The sequence below is a fragment of the Rhipicephalus microplus genome, chromosome 3, assembly GCF_043290135.1.
Source record: "Rhipicephalus microplus isolate Deutch F79 chromosome 3, USDA_Rmic, whole genome shotgun sequence".
NCBI lineage: Eukaryota > Metazoa > Arthropoda > Arachnida > Ixodida > Ixodidae > Rhipicephalus > Rhipicephalus microplus.
In genome coordinates this window covers 178,614,348-178,634,907 of record NC_134702.1, presented here as the reverse complement: position 1 = coordinate 178,634,907, position 20,560 = coordinate 178,614,348, and the positions used below count along the sequence as shown (strand labels likewise).

Here is a 20,560-nt window from a genome sequence, read left to right as displayed (position 1 = left end):
CTGCATAGAGCATGTTAGTCGTCGTCGATGTCAGGTCTTACAATTTTAAGCAACGAAGAAATCGATTCTAGGCACGTCAGATGCTTCACGCGCCGGCGGGTCAAAAGCAAAAAGCGATGTTTCTGCGCCCAGATAGTAGCTGCAATAATCGTTCAACTTGTCACTGATAAGTTCAGAGGAGCTATCACAGCTTGATTTCACGTCAGATGACATCGCCAACTTGCTTTTCGCACTATATATGTTTGCACCCTTTCCAGCCGTGACGGGTTGTAGCGGATCTCGTGGCGTCATCGGCGACGGATTCACGTGACGTCATCCGATACCCACCAAGGACGATGGAGCAGCTCTCAGTTTTCGTTTTGACTTGCCGTTTACTGTGAAATGAACTTTATTACCAGACCCCCCCCCCCCCTAAAAGGGGTCCGCCGCAGTTGCTGGCTGCATCCAAGCCGGGACTGAAAGACCGTGGCCCCCCGCCCGTTCGCAGGCCTTCTGGACTGCCGAATATTGGACTGAGATCTCAAAGCTTTTAAGAGCCCACTCCCAGTCTTCTGTGCTGAACTTTGCGCCATGTCACGCCGGGCACTGCCAAAGCATGTGAGCGAGTGTGCAATTATGTGCCTCAAAACTAGGGCATCCTGGAGTTATGCCATCAGCAAAGTGGCTGAATGTACTACGAGATGGGAATGAGCCTGCCTGTAGCATCCGAAGAACCGACGACTGCGGCCGAGTTAGCTTAGATTGCGGAAGCGGGTACCTCAGTCTAGAACGTCAGTTCGCTAAAGGTACCAAGTCGATCTTTAAAGTTATCCGCGAACCGACCTTCGTATCCACCCGGACCGCCGCGGCACGTGATTTCTCGCGCATGGTTATGGGCAAGTTTGTTGGCATTGGGAAGAGTCGGACGCACCTCTGAGCCCATGTGGGCCGGAACCCAGGTGATTGTGTGGTAGCCTACTACACCCCTGGAATTTGAAATAGCGGCAGCGTTCTTAGAGATTACCCTCGAGGCAAAGGCCCGGGCGGCAGCCCCGGAGCCAGTCAATATCTCTAGACGTGAATGGTCCGTCATCGCCTATCGCTACCTGCTCTGCTATGTAGGCATACGCTACTTGACCATCTATCATCAAGCTACCATCGGGCTACTTTCACAAAGTGTTGAGTCCTCCAGCTGGCCAGACCTCGATGCACATCAAGGATTCGTTTGCATTCATATTAAAGTTAAAGGACGTTATACTGAGTGAGGACGGTGCTATGGTATCGTTCGACGTCACGCCACTTTTTACAAGTGTTCAAGTGGACTTCACCGTAACCACTCTCGAAGAAGCCTTAAAAGAGGACAGTGGTCTGGTCTTTCTGATCGCACCCCCTTTGGCGTACCCAAACTTGGCGAGTTGCTGCGGTTTTTCCTCAGCAACACATATGTATCATACGGTGGCACCATTTATCAGCAAATACACGGTACGGTGACGGAAAGATCGATATCTGTCACCACGTATAATCTCTTCATTCAAGCCTTGGAAGGAAAAGGTCCTGGGAGCGTTCACTCCGGTGCCTATAGGATTCTACAGGTCTGTCGATGACTGCTTTTGCATTTTGAACAAGCAAATCATTCGCCGGTTCTTGGACCGCCTAAACACCCAGAATGAGAAACTGCAGTTTACCCTTGAACAATGAGAATGTAAACGTGCTGCCTTTTTTGGACGTTGAGGTTTGCCAGAATCGAAACACCCTCGCCTTCTCTGTATGTATTAATTGATTTATATGGGGGTTTAACATTCCAAAACCACCATATGATTGTGAAAGACGCCGTAGGAGAGGGCTCTACAAATTTCGACCACCTGGGGTTCTTTAACATGCACTCGAATCTGAGCACATGTGTCTACAGCATTCTTGCCGCCATCGAAAATGCAGCCGCCGTGGCCGAGATCTGACCCCGCGACCTGCATGTCACAAGCCGAGTACCTTAGCCACAAGACCGCTGCAGCAGGGCCTGTATATAGAAAACCCATGTACAGAAGCCCTTACCTCAGTTTTAACATTTTGAGGGATAATTGTTTGTTTGTTTATTTGTAGCCTCTAACCCATGGCTCATACCCACTCTGGGGGATTGGCCAAGAGAACATATAGTTTCATATGGACGATAACTGCACTATTGCTTACAACGAAAAAAAGGGGGGGGTGGGGAGTTGTATAGTGAAGACAGTAGATTAAAAAAAAGTAACCAAAGATTCAAGTAGTGAGAAAACAAAATCAACAATAAAGTAGACACTAATAGCTATATTTTGATTTTGGGAGCCGACCAGACAGCTGGTTTCGCCAATCCCGATTAATTTGGTATGTCACGGATTTATCCAGATATTAAAATTTAATTTCGACCCCCTTTTTTGAGTACCTGGTAATGTGGGCTTTATGTTAAACAACGTTTAAGTCTTGAATAAAATTACGCACGGCATCGAATGCATCTCTGTGGCAATTTCCCAAAACAGAGGCACCAAAATTTAAAACATTTTCTGTGGTTAAATTTAAACCTAGCTTCGCAAATGGAATATCTAGAAGTCGTTTCCTAATTGATGCATAGTTCCGACATGAGCCAAAATAATGTTCAATAGTTTCTGATTCTTTGCAAAACGGACAAAGGGGGGAAAGGGTTGGACCAGCTCTGTGTAAATAAAAATTTAATGGGGGAACATCGCACTGGAATCATAAAATTATAATTTCAAGTTTTTTTGACGGACTCCACTGGGCTTTCCATGGAAATTTGAGGTGCTGATAATCTGTCCATTGTGTGTTATTTTCTAAACTATCTGTAAAAATAGTGAATTTCCTATATCTAACCCCTGATAAGTATTCTAACTCGGGATGTACTGAAATTACTGGTCCATCAAGTGATGCTCGTGCCCAAAGCATCTGCCAATTCATTTAATTGTAATCCGCAGTGACTTGGGACCCACACTAATTTGAGGAGTTTTAAATGCGGCGGTGCTAATGTGTGGAACGCTGCTAGGGCACGAGATTGTTCGGAGGTTGTCAGAGCTGCATACACCGAAAGTGAGTCTGTGAGGATGATTGCACTGGTCTCGATGCAATAATCTTGGTCGTAGGAATTTCACGAAGAGCTAAAATAATAGCTACTAGCTCGGCTTCAAATATAGGAGTGAAATCTGGAAGCCTTACTGAAAGAGACCAGACGAGGAAATCGGATGCAATTCCTGCCTGTTTTTTCATTGTTGACAGAAGCATCTGTAGCTATTACATTTTTTGTTTCGGCATGTACCAAGTAATTGTTTAATGTAGTGGTCAAAAATTTAAGGGATTGCAACTTGGCTTCTGGGGGGATGATTTTATCGTGCTCTATTCTAATGTTGACGGTTGAGGAATTAGTTTCAATTACTGTGCTAATGTCGACATTTATGCAATCCAGTTTCTTTTTAATGAAAATTATCTGAAAGGTATGAAATAAAGACCAATGTGCGAGAAAAAAAGAGTCAGGGTCGCTTATAAATGCGTACTCTGATCTTCGTGCCGATAAACTGTAGAACTTTAAGAAGGCTTGAACCGTTAGAATGTGAAATCGACAGAGGAGTGTTGGCAATTGTGCTTCTTGGACGAAAACACTTTTTCGTCTTCAGTAAAAGCTTTCTCTGCTGCTTCTTGTGGCCACCAGCTCAATGCTTTCCCACTACAGCGTATCACGAATGTTTAGGAAACTGAGAAAATATATTTGGCACATTTTTCAGTGCATGGTGGCGGTAATACGTTGTCTAAATTCGCTTTGCGCTGTTGAGTTTTTTTTAAGTGGTGTCATATTCTGTGCAAGATAGCGAAAGATTTAGATTTATGATATTTTTCTCTTTTTCTGGATCTTTGAAAACGTAATTTCAGCATGCAACTATGGATTTTTTGAAATTATGCTAGTGTATCAGCCAAGAATCGTGCTGGAAGTGCACTTGACATAATATGAAGCAATTCCTTACTTAGCCTAACTACATAACATGCACAGCTGTTTTCTTCAAGCTATAAGGGCATAACTGGGTTACAAAACAGCACTTTGGTATGGAGAAGGCCTTCAAGTTTTTTGTACCCTTTTTTACCACTATGAGAGCAGTGATAACTATACCAAAAGTTGCGACTAAAATTGTGTTTCTGAAATTGAGGGCCAAAGGAAAAGAACAACAAAATTGATCAGACAGCCAGGAAGCGTAAGAGAAGACAAATGCACAAGATCTACAAGAAAAGCTATAATATCTTGGGCCTGAATAGAGTTTTTATGAATCTGATGCAGAAGTTGTAAACACGCTCATAGGATTCGGTGCAATCACTGACATCACGTCGATGCGGCTTGCCGTGATTCATCACCACAATATTATGTACAGGCAGAAATTCAGGCAAAGCTGGAGTGTTTGCCCATATCCACACCAACAGGGGATGTTACGCCTGGGAGTCTATACCAAACGTCAATGCCTGCAGTGCAACCAGTGTCTGCAGGCAACCATGCCTGCAATCCCAACAACGTAGTTCTAGAAACGTTGTGCAATGCAACCTGGATGGATAGATGGGTATGGCTGTACTTTGTAGATCGGGCGGTGGCTAACGGCACCAAGCCGTAATACTTAATGAACAAAAAACTAGATTTATTTTTTTCCCTTAAATAGTGAGGTTGAGGATTCGTACATTGCAGTGAAGGGTTCAATTTTCACTCGTGCCTTGACTTTAGCAACCAATCAGATAACCCCCCTATAGTTAATTCTACTCGCTTAAAGTCTATTTTGCCCTCACTGTCCCTAAACCCCAGTGCTTTGAAAAACTCTGCGCCATCATCCTGAACTACAGAGCGAAGCCCTTTACAAAACATTATCAAGTGTTCGGCAGTTTCTTTTTCCTCTCCACACGCACTGCATACCGTGTCTACCCTTTCGTATTTGGCCCGATATGTCTTGGTTCGCAATACTCCTGTCCTGGCCTCAAACAGTAGAGAACTACCCCGAGTATTATCATAGATCCTTTCCTTGGCAATTTCCTGCTTGAAAGTTCGATAGATCTCTAGCGCGAACTTCTTAATCATGCCCATTCTCCACATGTCAGTCTCCGTTTCCTTCACTTTCTTCTTAACCGATAGTTCTTTTTGGTTTGGTCACCTGCTGTTTTCTTAGTACTTACCAGTCAACGTCCTGGTTCGCTTCCTCCATTTTGTATCGACATTCTTCATGTACAAGTAGCTGAATACCTTCCTAACCCAACTCTCCTCCCCCATTTCTTTCAATCGCTTCTAAAATTTTATTTTGCTGCTAGCTTCCCCGCCCTCAAATGATGTCCATCCCATATCAGCTTGTACTCCCTGATTTGGTGTATTCCCGTGAGCTTCTAAGGCGAGCCTACCTATTCTACGTTGCTTAATTTCTAATGTTGCTTGAATTTCCGATCTCATGCACAAGACCGCAATGCCGAATGTCAGACCAGGAACCATGACCCCTTTCCATATTCCTCTCACAACATCATACCTATTGTTATTCCACAGTGCCCTGTTTTTCATTACCGCTGCATTCCTGTTACCTTTAGTCGACACGTATATTTCGTCTTCCCTTAGGTACTCGGCCCCATTGCTTACCCATACGCCCAGATATTTGTATTTATCTGTTATCTCTAGCGCGACCTCCTGTATTCTAAGCTCAAAACCAGTGTCGTCTGCGAGCGCTCGCTGCAATGACCGCTTGAAACTTTGTCGCCTCTGAGGTTAAAGTAGGGTCCTTTGTGTTTTCTCTGCGCTCCCAGTTCGCTGAACGAAGAAAATGAATTACCAACTGGCCCACATTTTGATCCTTCTAAAGTAGGGAGCCTACATGAACGGCCGTCTTTAGGGTGATGTCAGCCTTTGACCCACTACATGCCGCCAACGCACCTCGGCCCGCCAAAACACAATGTTGCCAGACAGCAACGCCGTGCCCCATCTTGGTGCCCGCACTGCTTCTACGCCCAGTTGCGTTTAGTTCTCAATAATACGGTGTCGAACGTTGCGGTAGCGTGTTAAACGCTGCCGGTGAAGCCTTAGAATGCCTGGATGCTGCGTACCGCTCTGCACTAACCACAACAAAAAGGGGGTGCGAATGTTCCGCTTCCCAGCGAGCCCTGGCCGACGACAACTATGGCTGGCTAAAGTGAAGCGAGACGGCTGGGAGCCCACCAGTGCGTCTCGTATTTGCTCTGTGAGTACTGCGTATTTCATGCACTGTTTTTTCCTGCGGCACACGTATATGTGTTTCGCGGTGTTCGCTAATGGGTAGATAACCGAAGTTGTTGCTGCGTCCACGCATTGCGAGTAGGAAGCCCACAAACGGGACGCGTCCGCGCGTTCGTACGGAGACGCGCTCGCTAGTCTGAGCTGTTGCCACGCTAGCGTTCATGTCAGCGTAACCTCAGTATTATGTCGCAAGTGTTTGTGTGTGGGCTGCGAATTTCTTCGTGCGCTCACTTTGAGAACTGGGTCGCTTACACGACCCTGAGAACCACCGCTATCAAAAGCCCAGGTGTTGTGTGTTGTTACAAGGGCTGGGCACCGACGCCGTACGTAGGTATACATGCTCGGTCGCCTCCCTACAATAATGCTGAATAGTCTAGCTGAATTAAATTCTAGCTGTTTGTCCTTTTTGTTGCGCCGTACTTCGCGTAGCTGGAGTGAGCGGCGGCTGGCTCCAAAATGGCGGCGCACAGAAAACTATGCTGAATTTGGTGGAAGCTGGCAACAGCGTGCCCCGTTGCCCGCTGGTTTTGGCAGAGTTTCTTGCAGGCACTTATTAAGATGTCTCCACCCTAAAAACGGCCGTTCATGTAGGCTCCCTAGGTAAAAGTGGTGCCCACCGCCGTCTTGGAGGCAAACTGGTCGTGTCTTTGTGATGCATGTCTTCCCAGCGTTTATAGATCTATAAATACACTATCCAGAAATATACTGGCAGTATATTTATAGACATTGTACTATAAACGTTGTGTCTTCCGCCATGCTGTGATGGCGTCACTGACGTCACTTTCAAATTCAGCAAAAATAATAGTGTAGGTTGCGAGCGCTCTTCGCGGAGAAAGCGCTAAACTACAAGAAACCTCCCATTGTTATGGGAAAGCGTTCGATGTCGCAGGCATCTTTCTAGAGATGGTGGTGTTGGCTTTGCCAACGCCTCCTCTAGAAAGATGCCTGAGGAATGGCTCGCGCTCCCAGCGGAGTTGGCCTGCCTTCAGTTTTAAACAAGCTCCGCACAGTGGCGTTCGTGACCAACACTCTTCTTGTGGTCTCTTCTTGTGGTCTTCTCCTTGGTCTTGTGCATGAGATCAGAAGTTCAAGCAAGATTAGAAATTAAACAACGTGGAATAGGTAGGCTTGCTTTAGGAGCTCACGGGAATACACCAAATCAGGGAATACAAGGTGATATGGGATGGACATCATTTGATGGCAGGGAAGCTAGCAGCAAGATAAAATTTGAGAAGCGATTGAGAGAAATGGGGAGGAGCGTTTGGCTAGGAAGGTTTTCAGCTACTTGTACATGAAGAATGTCGATACAAAATGGAGGAAGCGAACCAGGAAGTTGACTGGTAAGTACTTAGAAAATAGCAGGTGGCCAAACCAAAAAGAACTATCGGTTAAGAAGAAAGTGAAGGAAACGGAGACCGACATGTGGAGAATGGGTATGATTAAGAAGTCCGCGCTAGAGATCTATCGAACTTTTAAGCAGGAAATTGCCAAGGAAAGGATCTATGATAATACTCGGGGTAGTTCTCTACTGTTTGAGGCCAGGACGGGAGTATTGCGAACCAAGACATATCGGGCCAAATACGAAGGGGTAGACACAGTATGCAGTGCGTGTGGACAGGAAGAAGAAACTGCCGAACACTTGATAATGTTCTGTAAAGGGCTTCACCTTATAGTTCAGGATGATGGCGCAGAGTTTTTCAAAGCACTGGGGTTTAGGGACCAGGAGGGCAAAATAGACTTTAAGCGGGTATACTAACTAGAAGAAGGTTATCTGATCGGTGGCTAAAGTCAAGTCATGAGTGAAAATTAAACTCCTCACTGCAAACAACAAATCCTCAAACTCACTTAAAAAAAGAAATCTAGTTTTTGATTCATTAGGTATTACGGCGTGGTGGCGCTAGCCACCGCCCGATCTAAAGGGTATAGCCATAGCCATCCATCCATCCATCAGCACGGCGACGGGCGGTACCAGACTACCAGTACCCGCCAGAGATGTGCGCCGAGGAGATTTGGTGTGCGCCGAGGAGCGTGGGGGTCGTCCGGAGTCGGCGGCGGCGGCGGCGTCGTCGGTGCACGCCGGTTATTTCATCGGTGGCGGCGTGCGGTCAATTTTCGGCGGCGGTGGTGGTGCCGGCGGCGCGGAAACCGAAACTAAAAATTCAAAAGGATGTTCAGGCACAGGTTACTGAATTAGTTGGAATTCAGAGATGTTCATTCAAATAGCATAAAGGACACTATACAGATGTGTCAAAATCACGATGAATGCAAAGCGTTTTGTAAAAAAGTTTTGATTTCGCTTTCATAAAAAAATAACGCGCATTTCAATCTATGTCCATGTTCTACCACGAATGTGCAGCACTTCGCTTGTTTTTTTTAACTTAGGATGCCGCAGTTTGTTGCTGTTGTTCGCTAAGTCATACTTCATGAAGCCTTCTTTCATTGAACCATGAGCAAGCACCGACGCACGTCACTCGGTTAGGTGTACGTTCGCTAGTTCCGAATCAGATCTTACTTTTACAATATATGCTGCACGAAAAAAGAAGCGCCTCTGTTCGGAGCTTTCTTATTGCGATTGCATGAAATGGCTTTTTTGAGTATCTGTCGTTCCTTGAATGTAACTTTCCTTCAAACGGATCGAAATACCTACTTTTCATAATGTGTATTGCCAAAAAATCCGTTCTACATTCTCAATAAAATTTTTACTAACTCACTCCTATATTAAAATAGAGAAAAGTTTGTCCAATTGCACAGGGTGTCCTTTTAACTTGAAATAATTTTCACAAACCCTTTCATGGGTGTTTCTTGCTGCCTTAAGGAAGAGAACTATGGCCCATATTGGAGATTTTTTCCATAGACAGATAATAGTGAAAAGAAATAGATTGTATTAAAGAATTGTCGAGTAGTTTTCCTGTAGGCGAAAATAATTTGAAACGTACGTAATGCAAAATGGTGAGTACAACGGGCGACAAAATTTGCTAAAAAATCTTTTTTTGCTCATAAGTAACGTTTACGTGGTCCAAGTAAAAATATACTGAACAGTTCATTTAGTAGTGATTTTCATTGCGTACTGACTGAAAGCTTTTGTTTACGTTTTGATTTAGGTCAGAAAATTATGCACTAGTTATCTTCGGCTTATCTAAGTTATCTGTGTGCTTGCACGTGTCCATGCCTTGTAACAATGGATCCTAGCATGAAGTACACGCTGCGTGGAAACGAGGAGCATTTAGAGGATTGAGCTTTGTTCGGGATGATTGGAGTGATTTATTAGAGAGTATTAGCTTGGGTCTCTATCAAAACGCCGAAAATTAAGACGCCGATTTATTAAAAGGTCAAATGTCAGAAAGCTGAAAAATTTAAATGCCATAAAATTGAAACAATTAAAACAACGAATGCTGGAAAATAAAAGTGCTCTAAAAACATATCGCCGAAAATTCCTTGAACCATGCACGCGAATACCCCTGATTTGAGGGAACTGGACGAAGATGTGGCGGGATGTGTTCCCAAAAAGGAAAACCAATACTTTCTTTCAGTTCTGGTTATGTTTATGTGTTTGACAAGAAGGTGTATTCTAGGCACTATTGGAGGTGCGAAAAGTGAGGAGACTGCCACTCCAGAGTGGCTACCGACCTTCCTGTAGAAGCTACTCGCATGGCAATATCGAAGTAAGTGATCTACGACAGCCATACACTTTCGGCTTATTGCTATTGTGAAGAGGAAGCAAGCCAGACTCGAAGCCATCGTCAAGGGAGTGACAACGCCGCCGCTTACAGAGCAAGAATAAAGGGTTACGCAAAATCGTTCGATGCTGCTCTGGGCAACCCGGACAATGACGTTTCAAGTTTTCGACAACGAATTGCACACAAGCTGTTTGCGATAAGCAAGAAATCACTGTGATGTGCGATTGGAGGTGAAAAAGTATATAGCTTGCTATTTGTATGAAGGCTTGAGATAAATGTAAAGGGACAACTGAAAATGAGGGCGAAATAGTGGGCTGGCGTAACCTCTAATTTAGCTAGATACTCCATCTTCCAGTGTAGCTATAGATGACGCAGACATTTTGATATTTCGGCTTTTGGAAGGTTAGGTGTTTTGATTTTTTCACATTTTACACTTTCGTTGTCTTGTATAATCTTCTTTTTGATTTTTTGGTGTTCTAAATTTCGGCATTTCAATAGTTCGTCCTTTTCATTTTCGGCGTTTCCAGCGCCATATTATCTTAGCTTTAGTCATAAAAATATGAACCCTACCCGGGTGTATTTAAACCACGTGCAGCTCTCCGCTTACTGGGAAGTAATACCAACCTGTGCGACAAAAGCAAAGAATCCATGAAAATAAAAAAGAGTGTTGCATGGCAGAGAAGCCACAGTTTTGAACTAATTCAATTGTATTTGAGTGACCAGGTTTAATTACCCAGTAATCATGTGTTGGTTTATAATTGCAACTTATCCGTTGCGAAGCATACCATTTTTATTTTCGTGGATTCCTTGATTGATCGTTGTGCCCTATCAACTTATAAATCTTCGGGTGTAATTAACGAGGTGCTTGACACGTCGGTATCCTTTCACAGTGTCACGAGAGGTCCACGTGGCGCACTCTAAGTGTATTCGGATTCCTCATTGACTAAAACTAATACTTGCACGGAAATAATTGGAATAAGTACTTAAAGAGCTAGATATGCTGTCTAGATGATTCTCGCGTCCGCTCAGCTTGCACCTAATGCTAGGATGCATTGCTTAAGGTATAAACTAACCCCTTTTATGTAAACACATGCGAGGACTGAGATTAGTAGAACGCCAATTCAAAATTATTTTTCTGACTAAAACAAAAAAGTTTTTTTTGAAAAACTTACAGTCGGTACACAGGGCAGGCTAATGCGCTGTTAGAATATTTCTGTCTGGACACATCTATGTTAAATTTAGAACCTGATGCGGCACATCATTGGCTCAACACCTTTCTGCAGAACACCAGAGTCTAGATGGGGATGGTCTGCACGTCCTTCAATTAGCGCTAAGTGGTCTCTTACAATGTACTTTACTTTTCCAAGTGTGTCAGGTGTATAGATATGCAGCCCCCTAGAATAATTTTAATTGATGGACTCATTGAAGAAGAGATACAAGAATGTTTTTATTTTTGTACCAGCACCGAATAGCAGATTGGCACTACTTCCGCGTGTTCCACATAGCACCACTCAGTGAATAGACATGCGCCATGATGAGAAATACCAATGGGCAAAGTGGTTTAACCCAACACCCTCAAGACTAGAGGGTGGTTTCGTTTGACTCACTTTCACGTGACTAGTGTTACTATAGGTGCAGCCAACACCTGCCGTACAGACAATAAATAGCATAGAGGCTTTTGCGTGCCGTCTTCGCGCTCGCGATGGTCAAGAGTTATATGCAACATCTGTGCACCGGGCCCCAGTGCATAGACCGGGGTTTCAGCAAAAATATGTTGCATTTTTTAATCAAAATATGCCGGAGAGAAAATGTCTGGTGATCGAATGCTTGGTAGTCTGTAGGAAATCCTGTCACTGCGTTGATAACGATTATTGTACAACATTTTATAGAAGCGGCAGCGGGGCTTAACATTCATGAACCATGGACAAGTGCAGACAGAAAACATGTACTCCCAAGTGCGAACTTAGTTTGAAAAATGTTAAAGCGATTTCCTTTTTCTTGGCACATCATTCAGGAGTATCAATTCCAGAAGTCATGCACGGCGAATAATGTAGTATTTTAACCCAAATATATGCGACTAACAACCGCCTCATACCTCAGCTATATATTGAAAATATACTAGAATTACAAGACTTTCAAAGAAAACAAGCTATCGCATACACTGCACGCCTTTTTTATGCACGTTGCGTACGTCATTGTGACCGCTTCCATTTCTCTCTAGGAGTGAAACTGTGCGTCCTTGTGTGCGTGTGTCTGTCGAAGATGTTAAGATCGGTCTCTCTGGCTCGGCGCCACTTGGACGCGGGAGCCGATTGCAGCTAAGCCTACCCTAATTTGTTCCGGGTCAATGCTCTCGAGGTGCGCCAAGACGGTCATACTTCAAATTCTTCAACACAAAAAGACAGTCATACTTCGAATTCTTTAGGGCTGTTCGCTCCCCTCGTCAAAAACTCTTTGGACACGCCTGACTGACTGACGGCCTAGGAAGAGCTGTTTGAAATCGAGGCTGCTTGATTTGTTCGACGTGCCAAGAGACGCGCTGAACAATTAGCCGAGAGCTTGAGATCCGTCATCAGGTATGTTTCCCACACTCTGTGGTGCTTTCAAAGCTTCCATTTCCAGAGCCCGTAGCCTGCCTAGCGCTGCAGACCCTATTCTGCACGTGCGATGCAACGTTATTGCACTCTGCTGTGACCTATGTTGTGCTTCTCCCTCGCCATGTGACGAACTGAACGTGCACACTCTCCGTTTCCTGGGTTGAAAAGAAGGCAGTGTTCGAATTTCTCTCTCTTTCTCCCTCTCTCGTTTTTTATCTTTATAGGCTGCGCGGTGCTCCCTGCTGGGCTGCAGAAATTAGGCGCCTTCTTCTAACCACTACCCCCCCCCCCCCGCTTTTTTGGGACGGAGATGAAGACGACAATTTCTTTGGACTGCCCTCGGCACTGCGCCCTGCTCCCGACCATAATGCAGAAATTAGGTGCCTTTCTCCTCTCCTAACCACTACCACCCCCACCACTGTCCTGGACTGAATGGGCGTGCAGTCTGTCAGTTTTCAGTAATCTGCAAGGCTGGTTTCCTGTAAGACTTGTTTTCGATCCAAAAACTCTCGTTCACAGACTACTTTTCTCCCTCATTGTGCCTTTACTTCTCCGAATTCCTGCGAATGCACGCGAGCACGCGAGTACAACAAAATGTCACCGCTCCAAATTCCAGCGAAGGCAAGCAAGCACAGCAAGATCTCAAAAAAGGGAATGGCAGAAACAAAATGAGCTAGAAAACTAGTGTGTGAACGAGTGATTTTGGTTGAAAAACTAACCTTACAGAAAATCTGCCTTGCAGATTATTGCAAACGGTCCATTCTTTTCTCCTGCAGAGAATTTTAGGAAGACCAGAGCTTAAAACGCGAGCACCTAGACGCTCTGAACGAGCTCTCAGAAGCTCCCATCAAGCTTCCGTGATGCTACCATTAACATATAGTGTAACGCTACCTTTAGTGTGTAAATAGTGTATATAAACGTTCCTCTTATCAGCCCCGGCTACTCTGCTCGAATTCTACCCGAGAGTTGGGTAGCTGCTTCGAATACATCACGAGCAAGCAAAAGGGCACGGAGTTTAACAGGCGAAAATGTGCGACATCACATCGCTTTATTACGTGGCATAATCGTTCTCCTCTACATTCGCCCACTCGTGCCTGCCAATAACACTCCAGTTTTTATAGCGACGACACACCGTTGATTGCGGTCATGTCATTGAATATCAATTAAACAGCGGTTGCATTATTTATTTACAAAATACTTCACCATAACGTAAGGTGATGTAATTTATTACTTGGCCATCTGAGGAGCTTTCTAACTTGACTTACTTTTTTATAAAGATCTGAATAAAGTGTTAAGATACGTTTGGTTTATTCTGAGCCTTACCTTCGGAACAAAAGTACATCACCACTGTCCGCGACAATTATTCTTCATCTCTCCCAGTGCCAGTAGGTCCGTTCAAGTGACGTGATGAAAACCTGTTTGCTGGACTATGTTATATATATGACATGTCGCTCAAGTGTCTGTCACCGTATTAATTGACGAATACAGCCGTCTTTTCTAAACTTTCTACTGGCAAGTTTTTATTTTATTTTTTTAAACTGGTGGTCTCAGACAAGCTTATTACGCCTCTGCTCACCACTGGATAGATGTTACGTGCGGCGCCTGGCCCGACGGGGGAGAGCCGCGTTTTTTGTTCATCAAACAAGTCACCGAAGGGCTGCCAGCCTGCTGTCCGCCGTGTATTTTCCTTCTTAGCCGGGAAGTGAGGTTGTATTCCGACACCATTAGACGTTCGACTAGACGACCACAATGGTTTCTTGGTGTCACAGGTGCAGTGTGGTGGCCACGCCCCAATCAAAGATCTTGACTTGAGCGAGTGTGAGCGGGACCGTCAGAAATGGTGTGTGTGTCCCGTGATTCAACAGCGCATTCTTGACCCATTCCCTGATTTAGTCAAAACGCACACTTTATAATGAGCCACCCAGCTCATTCACAAGAAATCTCTCGCCCTGTCTGTACAGAATGTAATAAATGCTCTGTTAAGTTTGCCATCGTACTCCTGAGTGCACATGCGTTTTCTTTTCTCTCTCTCTCTACACCCCCTTCCTTGCCCCTATTTCCTCATCCCCAGTGTGGGGCAGAAAACCGGATGCCAAGATATGGTTAATCCCCCAGCCTTGTTTCTCTTTCTCTCTCTTGCCATCTTACTGCCTTGGCATCTTCATCCCGGATATCTTACGACTGGAAAGGCCGATACCAACAGAGGTTAAAGAATAAGACATATGGTGAATATTTTCTGCAGCATGTTCAGACGCTGCACATGAGTGATTATCCTTGAAAATTATTAACTTTAACACCGCGGACAGGTGATGATATACCCTGAGTAGGTTCAAGCATTTATTATGCCTCGACGCTTTTAATCTTCATTAAACTTCTCCCTTTCGATTTCATCCTTCGGGGCTTTGTGTAGTTCTTCATCTAACGTGCTGCATTCGTGCTGCACTGCTAGAACTTAATTTCTTCTGTATATACGCCTTGTTTCGGGCCCGAACATAGGCTGCCATCTAGGACTGATAATGATGCAGTTTTGCATCCGTATGAATATTCGAATTGTGCTACGGGGAACTCGCACGCATCAAAACGCTGGGCCAGTACATTCAACGTCGTATTACCATAATTATTGCTAATTACGGCATAGAAAACCAGCAAAAATTGATTTTAAGCCTAAGATGGCGGCGTCTATGCTTTACTGTAATTGTTACATTTAATTTTTGTCAATTGTCCAATATGTCATTTCATGCAGCCGCAGCCGAACTTGTGCCGCTGTTCATAGTGGTATTCTCGGTCTCTGAAGCTGGGTGAAGATAACTAAGAAGCCTGGTTTTTGCTGGCTACATAAAATGTGAGACGAAGCTATTAATCAAGATGAAAAAAATGCCATTGCTGAACATGCGCATGATTGTAATCATGCCATTGAATGAAACACACCAAACAATGCCTCTCATCGCCAAGGAAAAGAACATGTCGTCCCGTCGGCTCCTGGAATATCATTCAAACGACGCCAGATACAATGAACAGGACAATAGGGACTATGCCTGCTATCTACGCACGCTCATTGCGTGTCCTACTGGCTTCATATTTGATGACAACTCCTAATTCAACTGAGTGAACAAGGAACCCGTGTGCAGTTTCACATTGTCAGATATTCATGAGTTGGTCAGTGTGTTTCATCTCATATATGCTTTGTCGACGTCCTTTCTGCAGTGTCTGCACCACTGCTGCTATCTCTACTTAGTCAAACACCTTCTCATAATGTGTGAAGGCTATGTTATGTATAGGGGTTGGTTGTATTCTGCAGATTTCTCAATCACCTGATAGATAGCATGAATTCGGTCTTTTGTAGAGTAGCTTGTAGTAAATGCTGCTTGGTATTTTGGTTTAAGGATTTATTTGAGCTAATATTTTTATAAGTAGCCTGTAAAAAAACTGACAGTAAGCTGATCAGCCTGTAATTTTCAGGTCCTTAACGTCTCCTTTCTTATGGATTAGGATGATGTTGGCATTCTTCCAAGATTCTGGTACCTTTCCGGTTAAGAGACACTTCGTATATGAGGAACCTTCAACTTCCATTGCACACTTTTTGATGAGAATAGATTATCGTTCATTGTGTCAATGTTAAGATCAGTTATTGTTTAGAGCTGCAAATCTATTCTGAAACAAAACTCTGAATTCCTGTACTTTCCCGCTCAATGCTAGCTCATTAATTGGCTTCTTGCGTATCAGTTTCTGCCTTTGCTTCTTTAGGCCATGCTGAATTTGAGCTTTTGACATGCAATGGTAAATGCATCAGATCTTTCCAACCACTTTTTACAATGCCCAGGTGTGCACACAGTATGAAGTTTATTTCATTCTTAGTGTCACCATTAGCACTCTGCCATGTCCACTTATGATTAGCCCGTTTTCTGTAAAAGGTATTCAAGGTATTATGTTCTGTGAACTTTACTAATAACTCCCCTCTGGCATTTCTAGAGCCGATGCCTTATTCCCCCACTGCACGATCTCCGGCCTGCTTCTTGCTAGCTTTGGAATTAAAGTCATACATCAATATAGCCTACTGTGTCTTTAATTGTCAACTTTACATCTTTGTAGAAGGATTCATTCAACCAAATAATCATCATGATTACATGTAGGCCTGTACGACCTTCATCTTGTACCTTTTGTCAAACGTAATTACGATAATCGCTATACTCTCACTAAGGCTATAGTATTCCTCTATGATGCCAGCAACATTCGTGTGGATAAGGATTTTTCTAGTTTTCTCCTGTCAACTAATCTATGGTAGCATGAAATGCGTCCCTTCTTCAGTGCTGTACAAGTCTCACGTGCTCTAACTTTGCTGAGCCCTGTCACATCCCATTTAACACCCTCTAATTCCTCAAATAGCGCAGGTAGACTAGGCTCACTGGATAGCTTTCTAGTGTTAAACATAGCCAAGTTTAGATTTCAATGGCGGTCTGTCTTCACCTAGAATTTCTTGGCACCCTCCGCTGCATCACAGGTCTGACCACCGCTTTGGACAGCTGCTTCGTAGCCGCTAGGGACTGAGGGCCGAGGGATCTTTTGATATAGGAGGTAGTGGCCAAGTACTGTTCCAGGTTGGCCAATCCTGCTCTGTCAAGGAGTGGATTGCCAGCAGGTGGTCGTTAGTGAGGCGGCTTCCCAGACCCTATCTCTTTTAAAGATGATAGTCTTTCTTGGGGACCTTCGACAGAAAACTTTTGGTCTGTCTGTCTGTCTGTACATTTGTCTGTCTGCTCTTACTGACACCTCAAATGGCACCAAACGGCCAACCCCATCCGTAGCGCCCACCAATATTGCTCAAGATTTAGCATTCTTAGTTGAGCGATTGTCAATTACAAAGCAACTGTTGCGCATATCTGAGGCACCATAACAACATGTCTATGTTTTGTATGTCTGTCTAATACTAGAAGAGGCATACACAAGTAACTCTAAGGACTGTAGCATTCATCGCGCTGCGCTGACAGTGCAACGCAATGCTCAAAAAGGTGTTTCCAATGCTTTGCTACGACGACACGGTGGTGGCACCTCCCGTCGCTTTGCGTTCTACACCTTATCACCTCCTAGACTGGTGCGCATCTGTCTCCGCGGACGCGCACGCCTTCGTTTTCGAAGATAACTGCCAGATGGCGCTCGTGTCTAAAGTGCTTCGATGCGCTCGTTCGCCTCCGCTACACGCTCAAGGCACTCTAACGCAGCGCCTGCAGAATACCATTCATCGATTTTCTTGTGCAGAACATCAAATAAAGGTTTCGTTCACTCTCTCCAGACGCAAGACTATCGTCGTCCGACGAAATTTGCCGTGTAACATGCAGAATCGGGCAAATTTTTTAAATGATTCCTTTATCACGTGTTTTAAGTGAATTTACGTTAGGTAATTGTCCGGCACCGGCACTTGAACCACGAACCTGCATGCTAAACTGATGCACGATCTCTAAGTAGGGGGTTCCGTCCTGCTTTCTCAGTGCTGTAGAATACTGCATGATTGCTTATCAGTCCTCAACTTCACAATACTCGTAGCTCGTCTTGCCTTCTCTTAATTGTTTGGTACTTTGTATTTCTAAAAAATGCAATATAATAATACTAACAATAATAATAATAATAATAATAATAATAATAATAATAATAATAATAATAATAATAATAAACGTCACGGGTTCGAACTTCTCACCTTGCAAGCTTAGCGTAGCTTAGTGTTTGGATGACCCTCCTTCTTATGCGTTTATCTTGTCGTTACTTCTTTCCTTGTTATTTAACTTTGATATTATTTAACTCAATATATCCAAACTTTCAAACTTTAGCTGATTTGGAGGGGTAGCACTCCTACTTTGTCGTTTTCTGAAAACTGACAAGTTGCGTGCTCTTGTTTGGTAAGTTAATCAGCTACTTTTATATGGTTGTTACGTTGAGAGTATACGCCGAGGGCGGTTTGAGTGCATGAATAGTAAACGCAAGAACTTTAAAACTGCTAAGGAATAGATCGGCGCTGCTTTAAAGCTACATCATATTTCGTTAGCATTTCTATCAGTAATTAAAACTTCGGCAAACAAACAAGGCAGTAGACAGAAGTCACTAGTCGGAAGCCAGATCCTTGCACTGATGATATATCTATGACTTTCCTGATCATGTAGATTAGTCAATAAAAAGGTAAGGTTGAAATCTAGAGCGGCGAAAGATAAAAACTTCGTACAAAATAAATAACTTGCCGCATAGCGGCAACTTGGATTGATATGCTCCGATGTCAGCCCTCCCCTGTTGTATCGCAAGTGAGTGTGCTATTTCCTTGAGAACAGTGGTTTAAAATGACTGTGTGTCTAAGAGCCCTGAGGGCTAATAGTCGATCTAAAGAAGCCGGTATGTGGAAAAGAGACGAAAAGGGTGTTGCCCAGACCTGTACAGAAGGGGGGAGGGTTAGAAATTCAGGGGATTGTACGGAGTGCGTTTGAGCTGTTGCTGCATACGTTCAGAGGTGAGCAAGCAATAGCGAGTGGTGATTGTTAAGGTTGGAAGAAGTTGCAAACTTCGTTCTAAGGTAGCTGGAATTTGCGGTAGCAAGCATGTACCCATAATGAGACGGGCTTTTTTTTAACTATAGCCTGCTCTGTATACGGGGAAAAAAATGAAACTCTAATCAAGATAGGTTAGTTAAAAGAGTAAATTAGGATTGCTAGGGTTTTCTAAACAGATACAAGTTGTCAATCGTTTCTGCAATCTTGTCTGTTTGATGAACGCTGCCGAAGTATGCGATGCAAATTGTGGCGAATAACAGATGTGTGTGTATGTTAGTGTAGAGGCATTATCACTCTCAGCAACAGAAGCAATTTATTTCAGGATGACATTGCAGCAGACCCAGTACAACAAGCAGCACGAAGTCCGGCTTGTGAGTCGGGACAAGCAGGGAAAACTCCACCAGAACCAGTGTGTGAGCCGGGTGGGGTCAGAGACAAATTTGCTCAAGTGCGGTTACCAACCCATGACGAAGCATCACAGGCAGATGAAAAGAAAGTTCTGTCCACAAGCTCTACACAAACAGAGCCTCGGGCTGTTTCACCAGGTATGCATTAGCCATTAGATTAAGAAAAGTAAGTGTTCTGCCGCAAGAGCTAAGCATTGAATGCATGTGTGTGTATACACCCATGTGCATGCATGAGCCAGAGAAAAAGTAAGTAGTGCTGTATTGGTTGCTGCACTGCAAAGGCATGTAGACTGTATACTGTAAGGCTTGACGAGCATCTTCTTTGTTTTGGTGGAGACAGTGTTCGAAATGCTGTACGCATTCCCGTCTGTATACTTGCTGCCCTTGGGTGTCAGAGCTTGAGGGAACAAGAGGTGCTGTACTTACTCGCCTAATTTGCGCACCACTAATATTTAACCATATTTACTAAAGAACATTTAAAACTTGAGTATTTTGTGCTTGATGGTCCACCCGAACCAGATCGCCAGTGCGCTCATGAAAACACCTTGGACTTGAGGATTTTTGGATGGGTGCGCTTTGGCTGAGCAGACGAGCGAAGTCGTACATAAAACGGGCTGCGAATGCAAAGTTCCTTCTTCTGAAGACTTCTCTCAACTACAGTTCCAAGAATACCGTGCCCTAACACCCAAACCGGAACTGCTCATATCTTTGCTTCCTTCTACTTCTCCATCTCTTCCATTGCGAGAAGGCACGCTCATGGCACCGGACAATTTCCTGCATTGGAAGCGTGCGAGGGCCTTGAGTGCCATCTGTCCCCTCATTATCTGCGTCTGCGCTGTAATGCAGGGTCGTTTGATTTCGGAAGTTTATGTTTTGCCGTCCTTTCCTATTGTTTTTTCTTGTTCCTTTGCGATAGGCTACAATAATTATATATACAGTGAAATTCAAGCTCGCTGTTATAAAGTCTGCCGAAGAAAATGGGAACCATGCTGCTGCCGTCTACTTCGATGTGTTCTTGAACGTGTGACGTTAGGTACGTGAGAAAGCTGAAGAGTGTGTGCTTGCTAATATGAGTTTGCTGCCATTGAAAATGCCCTAAATTATGTGCAAAAGC

The 20,560-nt window shown here is 44.1% G+C and overlaps 1 protein-coding gene across 1 annotated transcript in view; it reads left to right on the top strand.

The window, feature by feature from the left end:
- Positions 1 to 20,560, top strand: part of LOC142761711 (uncharacterized) — a 150,366-nt gene that overhangs the window by 110,198 nt on the left and 19,608 nt on the right. The window contains exon 4 of the mRNA XM_075890582.1: positions 19,362 to 19,584. Within this exon, the coding sequence (XP_075746697.1) occupies positions 19,362 to 19,363 (2 nt within the window). The 3' untranslated portion in view covers positions 19,364 to 19,584. The remainder of the gene's footprint in view (positions 1 to 19,361; positions 19,585 to 20,560) is intronic.